Source organism: Rattus norvegicus, chromosome 19, assembly GCF_021556685.1.
Source record: "Rattus norvegicus strain SHRSP/BbbUtx chromosome 19, alternate assembly SHRSP_T2T, whole genome shotgun sequence".
In the NCBI taxonomy this organism is placed as follows: domain Eukaryota; kingdom Metazoa; phylum Chordata; class Mammalia; order Rodentia; family Muridae; genus Rattus; species Rattus norvegicus.
In genome coordinates, this window is record NC_141552.1 from 36,277,827 (window position 1) to 36,297,919 (window position 20,093).

General features: G+C 42.0%; 2 protein-coding genes across 3 annotated transcripts in view; one reads left to right on the forward strand and one right to left on the reverse strand.

Annotated features, from left to right (window-relative positions):
• Positions 1-3,682: 3,682 nt before the first annotated feature.
• On the reverse strand, positions 3,683-11,453 carry Orc6 (origin recognition complex, subunit 6). Of its 2 annotated transcripts, none has more exons than XM_087594095.1 (7): positions 11,109-11,193; positions 10,164-10,456; positions 8,791-8,954; positions 8,334-8,423; positions 6,537-6,649; positions 5,419-5,520; positions 3,683-4,180 (listed from the first exon to the last, which is right to left on the reverse strand). In XM_087594095.1, the coding sequence occupies exons 3-7, from the start codon at positions 8,916-8,918 to the stop codon at positions 4,056-4,058; spliced, it is 558 nt and encodes a 185-aa protein (XP_087450221.1). In that variant the 5' UTR covers positions 8,919-8,954; positions 10,164-10,456; positions 11,109-11,193; the 3' UTR covers positions 3,683-4,055.
• Positions 11,454-11,585: 132 nt separating this feature from the next.
• Positions 11,586-20,093, forward strand: part of Vps35 (VPS35 retromer complex component) — a 35,926-nt gene continuing 27,418 nt past the window's right edge. The window contains exons 1-2 of the mRNA NM_001105718.2: positions 11,586-11,648; positions 16,067-16,165. Coding sequence (NP_001099188.2) covers positions 11,646-11,648; positions 16,067-16,165 — 102 coding nt within the window. The 5' untranslated portion in view covers positions 11,586-11,645. The remainder of the gene's footprint in view (positions 11,649-16,066; positions 16,166-20,093) is intronic.

The following is a 20,093-nucleotide window of genomic DNA, read 5'->3' on the forward strand; positions in this document are numbered from 1 at the left end:
CGTGCACAAAACTAAACTCCCAAGGAACAATGACCTCAGCATAAGGCCTGAAGCTCCAAATCTGATAGAAGACAAAGTGTGTCTTGAACTCACTGACACAAGGAGGAGTTTCTGAACAGGACACTGATAGCACAGGCACTAAGAACAAAAATTAATAAGTAGGACTTCATGAAACTGAAAAGCTTCTATATGGCAATGGACACTGTCATTCAAACAGTTCAGGTTACAAAATGGGAAAAGATATTTACCCACTACACATCCGATAGAGGATTAATACCTAAAATATATAAAGAACTAAAAAAAAAATCATTGGACATTAAGAAAACAAATAACCCAACTAAAAAAGGGATATTAAACAGATATCAAAAGCTGAAACACAATTAGCTGAGAAACACTGAAAGAAATGTTCGACATCCTTAGTTGTAGAAAAATGCAAATCAAAACTGCTCTGAGATTTCACCTTATACCAGTCAGAATGACCAAAAGCAATTAAAAAAAAAAAAAAAGGACAGTTTGTGCTGGCAAGGATGTGGGGTACACGCATCCATTGCTGGTGGGACACGGGGTACACTCGTCCATTGCTGGTGGGACACGGGGTACACTTGTCCATTGCTGGTGGGACATGGGGCACACTCGTCCATTGCTGGTGGTAGTGCTTGTACATCCACTATGGAAACCAGTGTGGCAGTACCTTAGGAAGCTGGGAATAGATCTAACTCAAGATTCAGTTCTACCACTCTTGGGCCTCTACCCAAAGAGTTCTACATCCTACTACAAAGATACTTGTTCATCCGTGTTTATTGCTGCTCGACTCATAATAGCCAGAATTTAACAGCAGCCTACAATGTTGAAATGTGATACATCTACATGATGGAGTATTATTCAGCTATTCTAATGAAATAACCAAAATCAAGAGATTCCCAGGTAAATGGATGGAGATAGGAAAAAAAAAATCATCCCGAGTGAGGTAACCAGACTGAGAAAGACAAATGTGGTATGTAATTCTTCCTTTCTTCTTTCTAGGATTTATTTGTTTTATATATGAGTACACTGTAGCTGTCTTCAGACACACCAGAAGAGGGCATCAGATCTCATGACAGATGGTTGTGAGCCACCATGTGGTTGCTGGGAATTGAACTCAGGCCCTCTGGAAGAGCAGTCAGTGCTGTTAACCACCCTCATGGTATGTATTCTTTTACAGGTAGATGCTAGCTTTTAAGCCTTTCACAGGCGTGCTACAATTCATGTAATCACAGGTGTTAGGTACAGAGTAAGGGACTAGGAGAGGGGAGAGATCTCTCAATGAACAGGAAAATAAGAATATATACTTATGGAGTGATGGGCCTTTGAGGAAGGCCCTTACTTCTACATCTGGAAACTTACTACAGTAGAAGCTTCTTAAAACACACACATATATATGTTTTATATATGGTATACAAATGGTATATGAGATCACATATATATATGTATATGTATATATGAAATCTAAATAGAGTCATCAAACAATGAAGACAATGCTGCCAAGTGAAATCTGTAGTCAAGAATTAGTTCCATCTAATTGAGTTATTGGACAAAGGGGCCTCATGAAAACCCTTAAATAACTTAGCAATTGCCAATGCTATTACAAACTGATGGTAAGGCCCTATTGCTGTAAACAGTGCTTACAATGTCATTATGTAGAAGTCAAGCTGGTGCCTAACTAGTCTTCATCTCTATTAGTGTTCATGGTACTGGAAGGCACTTTGCACACGACCAGAGGAGAAAGGTAAACACCAACCCAGCTACAACCCTTTTGTTCCACAGTGGAGACCGGGCCTGCATGGTCCACTGGTGCAATAGAGGCCCAGTGCAGTGTGGGAGTGACCAGCCGCTATCTGACTGAATTTAAGGCCCACTCTATGAGATGGCCCAGGCCTGACACTGCCCCAGTAGCTAAGAATCTGAGGCCAGACATACCTTGGGCCTTGGGAAAAATCTAAATAATTTTGTTTTGCTAAAGGAACATAGCAATAAAATGACTCCTAATGATATCGTTATAGCCACAGTGTCTCACTCAGCCATCACCAGAGCTTTCTCTTGTAGTAGATGGGAGATAACGCAGAGCCCAACAACTGGACAATGTGCAGAGAGAGAGACCTTGGAATGTACAGTCCTAAATGGGACTCCTCTCCTCAGGGTTCAGGGAACTGTGTGAAAAAGGCAGAGAGTGTGAATGCCAGAGATGGATGACACAAGGAACGTCTTACAGATACAACAGGACTGACAGACATGTGAATTCAGACATAGCAGTCCACACAGAGCCTGCGCAGGTCCAAGGCAGATGGGGTCCCAATGTTGAGAGGTTGAGGTGGGCATGAGTTCTAACCAAAAAATCATTGCAATTTGACAACCACAAAGGAAAAATTAGTTTCTCCAATGGCGTGTCACTGGGTTTATAAAAGCCACACTTAAAGGCAGGCCTCATGCCCAGCAGAAGGTGGCCAAACTCCATGTTATTTTGGTACATTTTTTTGTCTTATATCGCTTTGTTTGGGATATTGTTTGTATATTAGGGTTTCTGATTTTATGTTCTTATGGGCCTTGCGTATGTGTGTTTGTTTCTTGTGCTTTTGTTTGTACTTTTATTTGCCCGTTTTCTACAGAAAGACGATATGGAGCTGAATGAGCTGGTGGGGAATATCTAGAAGATGGAGAAGTGGTCAGAATATATTGTGTGAAAATCTATAAAGCCCCTTCCATGTTAAAGGGTTTACTAAGGTTACATTTTTCTGTGTATGGGTAGCAAAGAAATAAACCGGTGGATTGTTTTATAATATGTGCTAGTGTGTAATTCATTATGCCAGGTCTCCATCTTTACTATTTCTTCACATATTGTACTACAGTGCTTTCATGCATGGGTCTGATGCTCCTCCCAGCTATTCTAGGCAGCAGTGAGACAGGTTTTTTGTTTTGGGTTTTGTGTATTCCACTCATTATGTAGCTAAGGATGGCTCTGGACTTGTGATTCTTCTGCCTTCTCTTCCTGGGTGCTGGGATAACAGGGATGAACTACGCCTGGTTTTATGGAGTGATGGTAACCAAAACCCAGGGCTTCACGTTTGGCAGTAACCCTAGCAACGGAGCCACATGTACAGCCAAAGGAGTACCTTTCAATTCCCACTTTCTAGATGGAGCAAACAGAGGTTAATTTTATGTGTTCAAGTGGCAAAATAGACTGACTGGGTCTTTTTTTTTTTTTTTTTTGGTTCTTTTTTTCGGAGCTGGGGACCGAACCCAGGGCCTTGCGCTTCCTAGGCAAGCGCTCTACCACTGAGCTAAATCCCCAGCCCCTCTGACTGGGTCTTAAACCCAGGAAGTCTGACTGAGTCTGTGTTCTAGGTAGTAGGGTTCAGAGCACAGGAACATGGACTTTCTTGAGTAGATACAGATTTTGGCCTAATTAAGATTACTCAAAGCTGACAATCGCTACTCAAATGCATATAAAAATAACAATTTATTGGGCTTGAGAGCTATTTGGTGGTTAAGAGCACTGGCCGCTCTTCTAGAGGACTAAGTCCCAGGACTCACACGGCAGCGACTCTAGGCTCAGGGATCTGGCATCCTCTTCCGGTTTCCACTGCACCAGACATACATGTGGGACACAAACATCATGCAGGCAAAATACTCCTACACATTAAAAAAAGTCTTTAAAAATAAATATTTATTAACTTAGGCTATATAACATTGATTTAGTGAAATAAAATAAAAAAAAAACCCACAAAAACAAAAAAAAGTGTCTGAGATGCCTTTCAGGTTGAAATCTGCATTCTCGGTTTAGTCAGGAAACTTCCTTAAACTTAACACACTGAAGCAAAATGGTCCCGATTTCACCTCATAGAAGAGGACAGATCTGAGTCCACAGAGGCAATATGGTTGATCCAATGTCCATGTGAGGTGCCCAGTGCGAGCATCCTCGATATGGAGATACTCCTTAGCACACCTGGTGTACAAGCCTAGAGAAGACTCCACAGCCTTTACCTCCCAGACAGATGCACAGGCCTGCAGGGAAATGGAGATCACTCCGCTGCGGCTGTTTGCGCTTTGGCAGCATTTTCCAAAATCTTCCTTTTCCATTCCTCATAATCCTGTGTCAGACCTGCGTCTTTCGGTAGTTTATCTGAGGTTTCTATTACTTCTATGTCTGTGAGAAAAAGTTAGCAAATGTAATTTCAAACTCAAGTTTATACATGGCATAAAAGTAAAAATTGGAAAGTATTTACCTCAGTTAACGTAGGAGAGTAAGACCCTAGAGTAGCAGCGCAGCTCCCACTTTTCTCTCCTATACTCTAATCATGCTAAGACATCAAACAAGTTGGTACATCAAGTAACCCCATCACAACCTTATGATGTAGGTGCTAACATTAGTCACATTTACAGATTAGGAAATGAAGCTTGGAGAAATTATGTCAACTTTCAAATGCACACAGCCAGTAGGGAGTGTTAAACAAATGGCTTTTAGTATCAGATTACCTTTGTAGCTAGAGTTCCTATATAAGTAACTAGAACCTAATTTGGAAATATATTTTAAGAGAAAAAAAAAGCAGGCAATTACCAAAGCTACTTTGCTGGGTGTCCAAACAGGGACATCACAGTAGACGTCCTTAAATAAAGTGAATGAGTAGCCTGACTCCATGGGATTTTTCTATATTCTTTTAGGTTCAGTCTATTAGGAAACGCTGTTTAACCACTGGGTGGAGTTCTCTGAACCAATTTTGGGTTCGAAGCTATCAAACTTATAAGCCAGTCTCTGCTTGAACTGTTTTTTTGCCTAAAGATTTTAACACTGGCAAAGCAGAATATGAACCCAGGCAGTTTAGCTGCCAACACTCACACTTTGTGTTTTTTTAAAACAAGTTCTCATTGTATGGCTCTGACTGGTCTAGAACTTGCTTTGTAGACCAGGCTTGCCTGGAACTCAGAGGTCCGCCTGGCTCTGCCTCTGAGTGCTGGGATTAAAGATATGTCATGCTGTACCAGACATATTTTTAAAAGTTAGGAATATTTTTATTCTTTGGCCACTTCAGATATGCTTTTACTTACTGTTACTTCTTTTAATCATTGTTTAAAAGGCTGTTTTGTTGTTGTGAGAGGGTATCAACGTGTAGCCCACGCTGGCCTGGAATTCACTATATAGATCAAGCTGGCCTTCAGTTTACAGCAATCCCCTCCTCTTGTGTCTTATCTTCTAAGCACTTAGGAGTAATTACAGGTGTGTAAATCAAGCCTGGCTTGAAAAATAGGTCTCACCAAGTAATTAGTGGTCAGACTTTTCTCTAGTGCTGGCTCTTGTCATGTAAACTGTTGTGACCATCACAGGATTGCTCAGTGCATAAATCATACTGCACCAATTTCTGCATCAAGACAGCTAGTGTGCCCTACCTTTTGCTGGTTGTTCAAGCCCTGACTTCTTTTTCTTCAGTGCTGGACTAAACGCTGGCTTCTTTTTCTTCAGGGCTGGACTAGCTAAATCTGCAGAGTCTCCTTTTAGAAAAAGAAAAGGTGGTCTCAAGGTTAATTTTTCTATTCATTTTATATTTGGTCATCTAAGTCCTCAGCTGGATGACAGAGGGGCAAAAAGATATGAAGGAAAGGCACACAGTCTTGCTCCTCTCATTCTGGCTGCTTCTTCTGTTAGACATAAGAATCAATTCCGTCCTAGCTTATGTACACAGATCCTAGCATTTAACACTGGAGCTGCTTTCTTTCTTTGGAGACAGGGTTTCACTGTAGCCCTGGGTGACTCGGAACTCACTCTGTAGACCAGGTTGACCTTGAACACAGAGATCTGTTTGCCTCTGCCTCTCAAGTGCTGGGATAGCAGGCGTGTACCATCCTGCCTGGCTGAGACTGATGTGTCCTAAGGAATCTATTTTCTCGGCACAGATTTGTAGGATCATATTTTTACTGACATTTTTTTTCCTTTTTTTTGGAGCTGGGGACCGAACCCAGGGCCTTGTGCTTGCTAGGCAAGCGCTCTACCACTGAGCTAAATCCCCAACCAGGATCATATTTTTTAAAGGTACTGTACTGGCTGGTTTTATGTGTCAACTTGACACAAGCTGGAGTTATCATAGAGAAAGGAGCCTCCCTTGAGGAAATGCCTCCATGAGACCCAGCTGTGAGGCATTTTCTCAATTAGTGATCAAGGATAGGAGGACCCATTGTGGGTGGTGCCATCCCTGGGTTCTATAAGAGAGCAAGCTGAGCAAGCCAGGGGAAGCAAGCCAGTAACATCCCTCCATGGCCTCTGCATCAGCTCCTGCTTCCTGACCTGCTTGAGTTCCAGTCCTGACTTCCTTTGGTGATGAACAGCAATGTGGAAGTGTGAGCTGAATAAACCCTTTCCTCCCCAGCTTGCTTCTTGGTCATGATGTCTGTGCAGGGGTAGAAACTCTGACCAAGACAGGTATTAAACCAATTTATTCCCAGAACAGACATGTCAATTATCTCACTAAAATATTCCATAAAATCAGCATTTTCAACCACAGAATACTCACTGTTAATTTGCTGTCCGATCTTTTCTAGCTGTGTACACAGTCGATCAAATATTGTTTTTTTCACACCGGATGTAGTTATCATTTTGGTTTTATCCACCTTTATCTTTAGAATTCTAAAAAACAATTTCATAAATTTGCTTTTTTCTAACATCACCAGCTTTCTGGGCAAGTAAAAAAGGTTACAAACCTCTTACCCTTTGCCCACTTTACTAAAATTCTCCAGCTGTCTGGATTTTCTTTTATTTTAAATGTCACTAGCCAAAAGCTTGCAAAGTTGCTCTCTTAAGTGCCTTAGTTTCTTATTAAACTGAGAGCTAAAATGCATCTGTTCAGCAGTAAATGGGGCAAATAAAGACATCTGTTACAGAGCTTCGTGTCTCTCAGACGCTACCTATCTGCAGAATGGACTCTATCTTTAAGTGCCCACCTCACTTTGGATGTTTCTATTTACACACGAGTGTCATATCTCTTTGCCCCACTCCTAAAGCTCAAATCTTGCTCATATTCCTCAGCAAGCAATTCAAAAACAAAACAAAATAACTGGGGCTGGAGAGATGGCTCAGTGGTTAAGAACTTTTGCTCGTCTTTAAAGGGCCTGAATTCAATTCCAACTCCCATACAGTAGCTCACAACTACTTGTAACTCCAGTTCTAGGAGAGCCAATGCCCTCTTTTTGCCTCCACAGGCACCACACCATGTTTGTGCGTGTGCACAAACAGGACAATCAACCATTTCATGTTCAGTTTAATATAGTTCCAAAGTGAAGTAATTTGACTATTTTTCAGTTTCTTCCGTAACATCAATGACATCCCTTCTTTGTACACCCACACACTCTTGCTGAATAAAAAGAATATTATCTGTGAATGACAATCACTCCTAGGTACGTGGCTGAAAGTGCCAAATACAGCAAATTAGTGACTCAGAAGTGAGAAATATATTCTTTAACAGACTACAGAATCTTTCTTTTTTTAATTTTGTTTTAATTATATAAGTACACTGTAGCTGTCTTCAGACACACCAGAAGAGGGCATTGGATCTCATTACAGATGGTTGTGAGCCATCATGTGGTTGCTGGGATTTGAACTCAGGACCTCTGGAAGAGCAGTCAGTGCTCTTAACCACTGAGCCATTTCTCCAGCCCCATAATTTTTCTGGAAAGTTTTCTTGAAAAGTAAAATAATATAACTTCAAAGATATAAAAACTTAACAGAATAATTCAGTATGTATACTAATAACTATTTTGATGATTTAAATGTAAGAATTTATTTTAGAAATGTTTCATACTAAAATGAACAGCTGTAGGCAGTACTTTTTAAACAATATCCCTGGAAAATCAAACATGCTCACTGTCCTGACAGATTTATAACACACGCTTCCTGAAAGTAGGGCCTGAAATGGCCTTGCTCACAAACACGGTTGCCACGTGGCAAGTACACGTTTGGAACACTAGTTCTAGGTTGGCGGCTACATCATCAGCCATCGAGATTCTCATCACCAGGCCACGAGCCAGTGTGAAGTGTGCTGAGCTGAAGAAAATGACACGATAAGGGTTCTTTGGGGATGAAAGGCTCACATATTGGCAACATTTCCCAATAGTAAAAGAACGGTTAGCTTAACTGGGTGTTGAGTCACACGCATTTGAAATGTCAGCATTTGGGAGTCTGAAGCAGAGGATTACCACGAGCTTGAAGCTGCTTATGATACACAGTGACTTCCAGGCCAGCATGGATGACACAGGGAAACTCTCTCAGACACACACACACACCCCACAAGAAAACACTACCCAGGAACTCTTACTTGCATGCTGAGAGTAGAGCCGCCGTGGTGAAAAGTGGCCTGGACAAGTCAAGATCTGCTCGCTGTGCTTCCGGAAGACTAGACTCATAGCTAGAAGACAGCAATGTTTGTGAAATCAGTTGTCGGGAAAATACTTTAAAGAGACTGAAAATGCAATAAAATAACTGAGAAAACGAAACAAAACTTGGCCTCCAACTTGAGCTGTCCTGACCTGTCGTTAGTGTTTGTTGGCTGTGCTACCGACTTTTTTCTAGTCTTTATTAGGAGCTGGAGAGATGGTTTACTGGTTAAGAGCACTTGTTGCCCTTACAGAGCACATGGGCTCAGTTCCCAGCTCCAGTCCACAGGACCTGATGCCCTCTACTGACCTGAGAGCACTAGGCACGCATGGGGTGCACATACAAACATGCAGACAGACACTTGTACACACAGGTAAATGTTATAGGATTACACAAACCTTTGCAGTATCCCCGCAGCCAAGTTCACGGCTTCTGTACAGCTGAACTGCACAGCCAGGTCTCTTAATCCAATATTTGAGTTTAACCCCAGCAAACACTCAAAAGATTTAAGACAGCTCTGATACATCTTCTTGTTCAAACCAGAGAGCTTAATTAGATACGCCTTTGAAAGGAAAAACACACACATTTTAACTTCAATATTATTATTCTTAAATATTTATTAAGTGGTATATTATGTTTTTGGTTTTGAGCCTAGCCTTTAATGGCTGAGCCACCTCTCCAGTCTGTGGTATTAATTACATGCTAGTTTTATTCAATCCAAAACTTATCAATCACTTTAAGTAGGCATTTCAAAGAATTCATATTATAAAAGGGTACAATCATGCATGCTTACAAATAATTTAAAAATGATTAAACAGTAAATTTTCTGGGAAAACTAAGAGAAATTGTGTGTAGGGTGAGGAAGATGTATATCTGGAAGAAAGGGGAGAAGAGCAGGATAACCCACCATTGTAGGGAACCAAGTTTAACTGGGGAAATCTCGAAGAGCTTTATAAAAGATATACAACAAAGCAGAGTCACATTAGGACAAAAATGAACTTGGCAGCAGGCCATTCCAGGGTGGAAAAGTGTTGCATGCACAGAACTACAACTCACTGAGTATCATAGCTTGAGGCCAGGGGAAAAGAGACTAAAGACAGCAACGGAGAAGTTAACAGAACTTTAATGAATAAATACATCCATTATGACACAAGTACTGTGTGTATCTATTACATAAAGAAGATAGATATCTTCTTTAGTCAGAATAATAATCCAATAAAAGACATTCTTTATCCTTATTTGATGGATGAAGAAACTGGCAGCTCATGGATCTTGTAAATAATACTGATATTTGGTTTCAACATGTGACTCTTCCTGACTCTGTAATTATAAAACAAGAGGGATTTTGACAAGAACCTGGTCCAATGGTGAGAGTTAATCTCAACTGTCAACTTGATAAGACTTAGAATTACTTGGAAGGAGAGCCTCTGGGCATGCCAATGGGAGGTGGAAGACCTCTGAAGGTGGCATAATCTCCTTCAGTGGGATCCTGCATACACACACAAAAAAGGAGAACCTGGATTGGGTACAAAGACTCATCGATCTCTGCTTCCTGACTGTAGATGCCATGTAGATTCTTCAAGTTGCTTTGATCTCTGTGTCAGGATAAGATTGAACTTGATTAAAAAGCATCTCTGGTGAACTGTATTTACCAGGGCAATTTATCTGAGCGCCATGAAAGAAACAGAGCCACCACTAAAAAGATTAGAACGAAACAGAGAAGCTTCAGGGTCACATCAGATCAGTCAAGTGTCCTACGAAGCCAACTTACTCTATCCAAGGGGCACTTCCTACAGGACGCTGCAAGGTCCAGGCATATGACAGCATTGCTGGTTTCTGAGGTGTGTGCAGACAGACTGACACACTTCACTTTAGACAGCCGCAGGTACTCCTCTGCTTTCCTGGTTAGAAAGGCAGCATGGTCACTAAAACTGTTCCAGAACCTTGCCAGCACTCAGGCAAAGAACTGAATTCTGCATGGTGGACTTGTACTCCACCTCACTACTGTGCAAGTTCATTTGGGGGCTAGAATGCACATCCTTTGGAGAGGGGGAAGTTCTTTACCTAGAACCAAAATGACTCCAAGTTATTAGCTGTGTCCAAGTGCTTAAAAAAAAAATGCATTCAAGTCTCCCCATACAACCCCTTTCCTTCTAACATTACTTCAACAAGTATAGAGTTGGAGCAGGCAAATCAAATTCCCTTTCTCTTTCTTCATGACTGGTTGGCTCTCAGTTTTGGTGGCTTGTGAAAACAATTCTGGGTCCCATCCCGTTTCTGGTCAGTAGACCTGGGAATAGGCCTATAAACTTTTTACACACTTGCCTGCTGTAGCTTTACTTCCTAAGACAGATCCTACAACGATCTTCCCAATCTAAGGGCCTTGGAAAATTGAAGCTATTTGGGCCACTCTTGCCATATTTTCTAGTGCGTGGCACTATCTAATAAATCAGCTCCAAAGCCAATGGTTCCTTTCTTGAATTCTTATGCCCGGTTCATCACTCCAGCTCTTCACGCTGTACCATACTCTATCTTGCTTTTGCCATTTATAGTGATTTCCACAGAGCTAGAGGGCTCCAAGGACGATCACCTTCTACAAGCTAACCACCCAGACCAGTGTGCGGTCCTCCCTCATCGCCAGTGCTCTCCGGCGGTGCCTTTGGAGGACTCAGGGCCACAGTCAGGGCCGTTTCCCTACATGCACGGCCACACTCACCTCAGTACACTCGGCTCCCCGAGGCCGAGGCGCCGGGCGAGGTGCCTTACAAGATCCGACTCCATTGATGGACGAAATGCGCGCCGAAAGAAATGCGCGCGCAGACTGTCAGAGGGATAAGACCCACCCCCGGCGCGTCCAGATTGGTTGCGACAAGAAGTTGAGACCGTCCCACAAACCAATCCTGGTCTTTCTTCTACGCATGTGCACACGATGATGCGCTGGCCCAGACGTAGTGGACGGTCATAAGGTTCTATCGCTGCTCTTCCTCTGCTGCGGAACCCCTTAACTAGGGCTTCCCTTCCGGCTGTCCATAGCTCGCTGCTACGCTGTACTACCCTCGCCCCGCCCCGTCCACTACACACCGCCGTCTGCCCTTTCTCCCCAAACCACGCGAGACTTTATGTGGGCCAATCGAAACGCCTCTACCGGCCGGGGGCGGGGCTAGAGAGGGCGGGGCTCGGAAGGGCTCTGTCACCTGACGGCGGGCGGCTCCGGCGGAGTAGGCGCTGCTGCTTGTGGGTCCCCGGAGTCGCCATGGTGAGTGAGGGGAAGCGGTGGGCCTGGGTTGCCCAGGTCGCAGCCCACGCTTTCCTCCAGCGGACGGGAGCCTTGCGGGCAGAGTAGGAACCCTAGGTTTCGATCGAGACCCGTCTTGTCCGGGCTGGGCCTGCGGGATAGGGCACGGGCTGAGGAAGGCCGCGTTAGGCTGCGGTGGGTTGCGGTGGGCGGTGGCGCTGGATTCCGTCGTTGCCCCGACCCTAAGCAGCCTCCCTTAGGTGTGTCTGGGGCTGCAGGTTCTGGGTGTTGGTGGAGGCCTGCATCGTCCTCTTGTGTGGAAAGGCCATCTTCCTTCCCTCTTGAGAGTCAGAGTCCCCGGTCTGTGAGGAGTTGGGACAGTGAGGAGTGCCCGTGCTGTAGCTGAGTGAGGACTGGCGCTGTAGCTGGGTTGCGCCCAGATGGTGCATTTCCACCTTTGTGCTCGGCTGCACTCGGGGGTCCTACGCCTTTTCTCGGTTGGAAATATCTTTCAGTGGGGCCGCAGTGGTTCCCCGGCCTTCTGTGGTCTTGCAGCGTCTGTCAGCGAATTCTAGGGACCTGCTCACGTGAGTTTCCCGAAGGACTCATGCTTTCTTTCATGGAAGCCAACCATCAGATAGGAGACAGGTCTTCCTTTGGCATTCGTTCTCTGAGGATTTTAGCTCACTTGCTGGAAGCAGTCATTCAAAGGTTTCTCTGCGATGATAGCACGTTGCGGCGCTTTGTGGCACTAGCCTTATAAACCGGAACTTCCTCAAAATTCGAATCCTGTCTATTTTCCACAGGGCAAGTTGTCACTTGCATCATAGTAGCATTTGCTGTAATATGCATAGAACAGGTAGTGCTTTTGGATGTTGGTATGCTTATGTCCGTTTTCATGATTTCAGTATTCATTCTTTGTATTCATAATTCTCCGTGCTGTGTACATACTTCACTTTAAGTGTGTCAGTAGGAAAAACCAGCGTTAAATCTTTTTGCTACTGATTTTATTGGAGTGGAGGTTTGAGATGCTCTTGCTAGACTCTGATCAGCTGGTTATTTATGGTCATCTTTGGTTTGGTTCCAGCTTTCTGAGTTCTGAGCTTTTGTTCCCATAATTTGATAAATCTCTGATGTATACAACTTTAATATATATTTATTGCCTTGCAAGATGGTGTTTTTACCCCCTCAGAACTTTGTACAGTCGAGATTTGGCACATGACTGGTGTGAAGTTTAACTTGTTTTTCAACACTTACTGGTTGACATAGTGTTTTATAATACAAAGCATTTGAGGCTACACTATAAACTCCATTTATGTGCAGAGTGAACCAGATTGGAGCACAGTTTTCCCTGTAAATTTTATTGCAATATGGAACCTAAGGTATCGGTTCTGTCATAGGCAGTTTTTATGATTTGAGTAGGTATTCAGCCTTTAAGTCTCACTTTTACATCTGGAAGCAAGTGTTGATCTCATTGGTACTGTACTCCTAAAAATCCAGAGTCCAGTTCAACTAACCACACATCTGCTGTACTTTACATTTTATAGAATGTGGTAGACACTGGATAGAAATAAATGGCGGAGATGTGCTTTTGAAACATACAGTTCTTTGGGTTCATGGTGGGAAAGAGTTGTGTTAGGAGCTTAGAAAAGACTTTGGAGGTAATGCAAACAGATTCTCAGGAGAATGGGCAGAAATTCTCCACAAAGAGAAGAAAGAATTTTGCCATTTAATGTTCATGGTATACTCTATTATGGGATTTCTGGGGCATTGCTGAGTTAGTGTGTGCATGGGGTCCAAACTGTAGATAGAGTTCTTTGTTTACTTTTTCTTTTTGCAGTCCTGGGGATTGAACCCCTAGATACAAGCTCCCCAACCCAAATTATTTTAAAGTTTCTGTTCTTTTGTTATCCTCAGCTCTCCTTGAAGTATTAATTTGTGCTTCCAGGTTTAAATAACATTCATCAACATGATGATTCTGTAACTTTATTTTACAATTTATGTTATATTGTCATATCACATATGCAGCTTATAAGTGGGAAAATTAACCAACAAGCAGGTTCCTACAACTGGTAGAGGTAAATGCTCTCAAACTGGATATGGTAATAACTAACATTTATGGAGTGTTCATTACTAAGTGCTGTGCACATTCAGGACTTTGTGTGCTATTTTATTTTTCTAGTCTATACCAAAAATTTGTGACTGCCCATTTTATAGGTTATTTGCACACAGTAGCCAGAGCTGGAAACAATCCATAAGTTTATATTGAGTGAATCAATAAATGTATATACACACACACATATATATATGTATATATATGTGCATATACAAACACATATGCTGGAATATTACACAGTCTTTAAAGAAGAGAAATTCTGATAAACACTTTCATACAGATGGACCTTGGACATAACCCTAAATAAGCTGTGTAATTCTGTCTATATAAGATACTTACAGTAATAAAACTTACTATAAAATAAAGTAGAATTGCTTAGCCGACAGACATTGGGGGGTGTATGCTAATATTTCTGTATAAATTAACATTCCGTTAAAGATACTTGTTTTCTTTTAAGTTCAATTGTAATTAAAATAAGCATTTTAATTAAAAAATTTTAATTATATGTATGTGTTCATTTGTATGCACATGTGTATTGTTGCACATGTGAGTGCAGATGTCTGTGGAGGCCAGTGGCATTGGATTCCCTGTTGCTGAAGTTACAGTTGGCTTTGAGCCACCCAGGGAGTGGGTGCTAAGAATTGAACTCAGGTCTTCTGTAGGAGCTCTCTGAGCACTCGTAACCACTGTGCTATCCTTTCAGTCCTTTATGATTTTTGAAAAGAAATAGTTGTGGGAAAACTCATTCACTAGTTTATTACGAAAGAGCACAGGGAAGGCGTTGCTCATTACTCAGGTTTTTTTCTTTATCTAAAGTGAAGTCAAGGGAAAGCCTTTAATTTTTGTAAACCATCATTTTTCAGAAGTGGATTTTTCTTGCTGTTTAATTGGAATAAATATTTTAATTGTCTTAGATATGAAACATGAAATCTTTTTTCATGTTTATATGTAAATCCTTTTACTTTTTCTAACATTATGTAGAGAGGTACTTTTCCTCTAAGTAGTCTTAAAATTTTTTTATTGAAATTTATGTAAAATGACCAGGTGAGTGGGTTTTGAAAAATTACCTTTTGTTCGAAAATATTTCCATTACCTAAAAAGAAAATTTTGTAGTCATTCATCAGTGGCTTGCCTGCCATTTCTTCTAAATTAGTAAATCTGTGGATGATTTATCTATTTAAGATATTTCATATAAATGGAGTCTTCCAGCATGCGTTTTTGTCAGACTTCTTTCATTTTGTGTAATGTTTTCTAGGTTAATTTCTATAGTAGGAGTGTTTCAATATTAGAGACGTTTTTATGGCTTAACAATAGGCTGTTGTGTGTACATACTGCTTATCCACTAATTTGTTGATTAGTTTTCTTTTTTTTTTAATCAAACATATGATCTGAAGGGTCGGGAGTCAGCTTATCTGTGCAGTGAACATTTACGAAGCACACATTGTGTGTCCTGGATCTCAAACACACCATTATTTATAATTACATTGTTAGGCACGCTGTGGTAGTAATGTAAACATGGTGTTACTTAACATGAAGTATGGGTTAATGCTTCTTGACAGGGAGAGTGAGTTCATTTTGTGAACAGAGTTTTGCTGATGGCATGGAAGAGTAGATTTGCTTTGTTTTTAGCTGATTATCTGTGAATTTAAAATAGTAGGTATTTGAGGAAACTATCGTTACCATTTTCTCTTTTCAGTCATTAATAATTCTAGCTATTTCCAAGTGGTTTAGTTTTTGTTATGATGGAGGGGGCTGTGTTTTTATAAACTCATTTGTTGGTGTAAAGTAAGCTAAAATGTAGGTGAACATTGTTGAGAGGGAGAGAGAAGTTCTTAAAATTTTGAATTTATACTACAGTTATTATAAGAAATAGATTGGTTTTATAGCTATGTTCTGGTTGGGTGTACAGCATATTAGCAGGACATAACTATAAACTACCATCACAGTTTTCTTTGATGCCAGATTTTTTTTTCTTTTTTCTTTTTTCAGTAATTTTTAGACAGGGTCTCACTAGGAAGTTCTTGTTGTTCTGGTACTCATTATGTAGACCAGGCTGGCCTTGAGCTCAAAGAGATGTGCCTGCTTCTGTTTTCCAGGTGCTGGGATTAAAGGCATGTTTCACCATGCTGGGCTGAGGCCAGAATTTTTGAGTCAGTCAAAAATTGACAAATTAGTTTGAGATAGGAAGTTTGAATGAGCCTTATGTGAAAGTTTTGGGAATGGACTATGACTAAAACTACAGAAATAAAAAAAAAAATTCTTTTTGACAGGAGAAAGTGCTTATGAGCCACTAATGCAAGTATTTTTAAAATCTTCATTTTAGCCTACAACACAGCAATCACCCCAGGATGAGCAAGAAAAACTCTTGGATGAAGCCATCCAGGCTGTGAAAGTTCAATCATTCCAGATGAAAAGATGCCTGGTAAGAATGAAAATGTGAAATTAAATTCCTAAGCAAGCACCCCCAGCTGTAAAATTATGTAGTAGTACTTCTGCTTTCAGTCAGTCTAGTCACCAGCAGCAGCTGCCTCAACTTCATCTGTGTAGCACTGTAGATATTTATGGACAAAGAGCCCTGCTTCCTCCTAAGTTTGTGTCTGTCCAGTGAATGTACTCTCAGGAGGAGAGATGCTGACTTTCAGTTACACATTGGCACATTAGCAGCTAAGTATCTGAGCCTGTTTGGTTTACACCTTAGACCTGAGGAGAACTCAACATAGAGTGGGTATTCACTAAATACTTAATGAGTGAATGGATTTGAATTATTCAGCTATGCTTATTTCACCTGAGTATCGTTGAGAACTTTTGAATATGTACTTTTATTGTAGGAACTAGCTTAAAAATTATGCTTAAAGATACATGTAGTCACTACTTCTGGAGGCAAAAGTAAGAGAACCATGAACTTGAAGCCAGTTCTAGTTTACGTGGTGAGACCCTTAAAACACAAAAACAAAAGTTACACAGATACTTGTTTATATGTTTTTATAGTCTAAGTAGGAATAATCTGCACAGGTACTTTATATTCTGTGTGTCAACACTTAGAGTTGAACCACATAGGCAGAAACTTGAAGCTATAAGTTGCTGGAGTAATGACGATACTTTGTAAAGTGCCTTACATTTTCCATGCATGTATGTGGCATATGTGTGTATTTGTGCATGTGTATGGAGTCCAGAGATTGATGTCAGATGTTTTCTCTCAGTTGCTCTTGATCTCATTGACAATTTCAGTTTCATATATCTATGAAACACACACACAGACACACACGCACATACGCACACACACGCACAGAACTTAAATTTGGTTGTTTTTGTGCTCTATTAACTTCTTTCCTGCTAAAATTCTTCTTTCCCTCTTAAGTTATATCTTTTCGTTTTGACCCACCAAGTTTAATTATTTAGGGTTGCATGAGTATGAGGGAGGGGTTATATCCAGAACATGAACAACTTATGACAGTCTCTCGCCCAGGACCCATTAAAAGCCTATGGTCCCCCAGTGAGCACCGGAACCTTATGAGCTCTTCCTCCGTACAGGGTAAGACAGTGGCAGACCCCATATGGTACAGCTGCCCATGGCTGCAGTGCGTGCAGTGGCCATGTAGGGTTCAGACCCTGTTTCACAGCGCTCCTCCCCAACTTCTGGCTCCTACATTCTTTTCACCCTCTTCTGAGACGGTCTGTGAGCCTTGGGGACAGGGTGGGGCACTCTGCAATCACTTTGGCCAGTTATGAGTCTCTGTATTAGCCTCCCCTACCTTTAAAAGGTGTTTCAGTGATGAAGGTAGAGAGCTGTGCTAATCTGTGTTGTAATTATAAGCATGCAGAAGGCAGTGTGTTACTGTTTAGCAAAACAGTAGTAGGTAGTAGGTTCCCCCCACGAGTCTTTGCCCTTTCACCTGGGTTATTTATTTTTTTAGACTTATTTTATGTGTATGATTGTTAACTGCTTGTGTGTATATGTACCTATGTATAGGTATATACATAGGTGCTAGTGGGCATGATGCCCTGGAACTAGAGTTAATGGATGATTGTGAGCTACTATGTAGGTGCTGGGAGTTGAGCCCAGGTCCTGTACAAGAGCAACAAGTGCTCTTACAGCTCCAGTCCTGACTTGTTGAGGTTTATATTCCTGTGGGGAGGACCTTAAATCAAATCAAGAAGTGGTTGGTTACTTTTATATCATTCATGACTACTATTGTACCAGTGGGCACATCTTGCCAGGCTGCTCATATTGTATCATCAGTGGTTCCCATCTGGATAAGACTCTTGGTGACTTTCTTTCCCTATGTCATACCTTCTGGTACTATGAAAAGTAGCCAATTGAGAGGAAGCTTTTTGATCAGTTAATAGTTTGATTTTTTTCCAAGTACTGCAACTGGAGTATGTGCTCTTTTCAGCAATAGGGTCTTACCAAGTTCTGGTGGGAAAAACAGGAGCAGTACCAATAGCCTATATTGTTTGGGGGTGCTTCTGGGGCCTTGCTGACCAACACTCACAGAGAGATATCCTATACCTGGCTTAGGACTTTTTGTTTAGTAACGTATGGCTTCCAAGAGGACCATTATCTCCCTGTGTAGGGTACCCCAGTTAAACTGTTTATAAGAATTACATATTCTTTTGTTTGTAAAGAATTACTTATTTTATGTACATGAGCACACTGTTAGCTGTCTTCAGGCATATCAGAAGAGGGCATCAGATCCTATTACAGATGGTTGTGAGCCATGTGGTTGCTGGGAATTGAACTCAGGGCCTGTGGAAGAGCAGCCAGTGTTCTTAACCTCAGCCATTTCTCCAGCCCCCAGAATTATGCACTCTTTAATAAGCTTGTAAATAATGGGTTACCGTATAGCTTCTTCATACATCCTTAGTGTTAGCTGTCCTGCTGCTGCTGCTTCCTCCTCCACCCTTCCCTCCTGTTCCACCCCTTTCCTTATGTCAATCTTTCCTATCCTCTCACTCCTTTCCCACTTCCATGCCACTTTGTTCTACTGCACCCGTTCCTTAAGGCCTTTCTGCTTTCCACCCCTCACTCCCCCCTTTACTACCTCAAGCCCCTTCCTAGTTTTTAGTGTCTACAGGCATTCCTCGTTAACGAGTCTGAAGATTGAAAGCAAAGATGCACACGCGGGAAAGATCATGCAGTATTTCTCTTTTTTTTTTTTTTTTTTTTGGTTCTTTTTTTTTGGAGCTGGGGACCGAACCCAGGGCCTTGGGCTTGCTAGGCAAGTGCTCTACCACTGAGCTAAATCCCCAACCCCCAGTGTTTCTCTTTGGGTGTTTACTCACGTGGTTTATTCTCCTAGTCCATCTGCTTACTATAAACTTCATCTTCCCTGAAGCTGAGTAAGCTTCAGTTGTGCGTATGTGCGCCATCTTTCCTTTATACACTCATCGGAAGGAAACAGAAGTAGGTGTAGCTTAGCTCTGAAGGCAAGAGTCTCAGCAGGCCCCTTGACCTTGGGGTGACCTGGTGTGCGACTGAAGTCCTAGGGCCTGTCCATGTCTTACTATATTTTGCGTGTGTATGTATTTTTCCTGCATGTGTGTCTTTGAGCTGCATGTGTACCTGGAGCCCTCAGAGGCCAGGAGAGGTTGTCAGATCACCTAGGTCGGAGTTAGAGACATCTGTGAACTGCCATGTGGGTACTGGTAAATGAACCTGGGTCCCTGGAGGAGCAGCGAATGCTTTTAACTTCTGAGCCATCTCTTTAGCCCCTTTGTTCCCTTCTTGACCTCAGAGTGCCACTGGCAGTGGCTCCCAAGCCTCCATACATTTTCTGATCACAGAATGCAACCAGTAATGGGAGACTATGTCCTGGTACCTTCTGTGACCGTAGATCATGACTGGTGGGGAGTTCCTAAACCTTTGCCCACTACCTGGCTTCAGATGGTGACTGCTGTGGGCTGACTTTCCTCCCTAATCTCTGAGTGTGAGTGACAACATCAGGGTCCTAAGTACCGGTGGCCCTTCCTTGCCTCTCTTTCCATCTTAGTTCTTGAGACGGCGTCTCTAATCTGGAGTCCACCAGATTAGAGACCAGACTCCCTGTGTGCCCCAGGGATCTGCTGTGCCTTCCTCCTTAGTGTGTGGATGGCAGGTATGTGCTGCCTCGGGCAGGCGGGGATTCAAATTCAGAGCCTGCACAGGCAGCACTTACCCATGAGCTGTCCTCTCAGCCCCAGCTCTACCTTTTCTAAAGCTTAAAACTCTCTCATGTCTTATGTTTTGATTTTCTTAGCAATAGATTTGGAAAGAAAAGTAAATGTTTTAGTTTAGAAAATGGGTTTTCTCTTGTTTCTTTTTCTTTCTGAGCATGAATAATGTTTCTTGCTGTGTCTCAAAAATTGTCTGG

Excerpts from the sequence above, each read along its gene's own strand:
- Orc6 (XM_087594095.1), bottom strand. The coding sequence starts at position 8,918 with ATGTATCAGAGCTGTCTTAAATCTTTTGAGTGTTTGCTGGGGTTAAAC. Across the intron at positions 6,650-8,333 it reads GCTCTACTCTCAGCATGCAA|AATTCTAAAGATAAAGGTGG; the intron begins GTAAGAGTTCCT and ends ATTGTTTTTTAG. Across the intron at positions 4,181-5,418 it reads GCTTGAACAACCAGCAAAAG|ACATAGAAGTAATAGAAACC; the intron begins GTAGGGCACACT and ends TTTTTCTCACAG.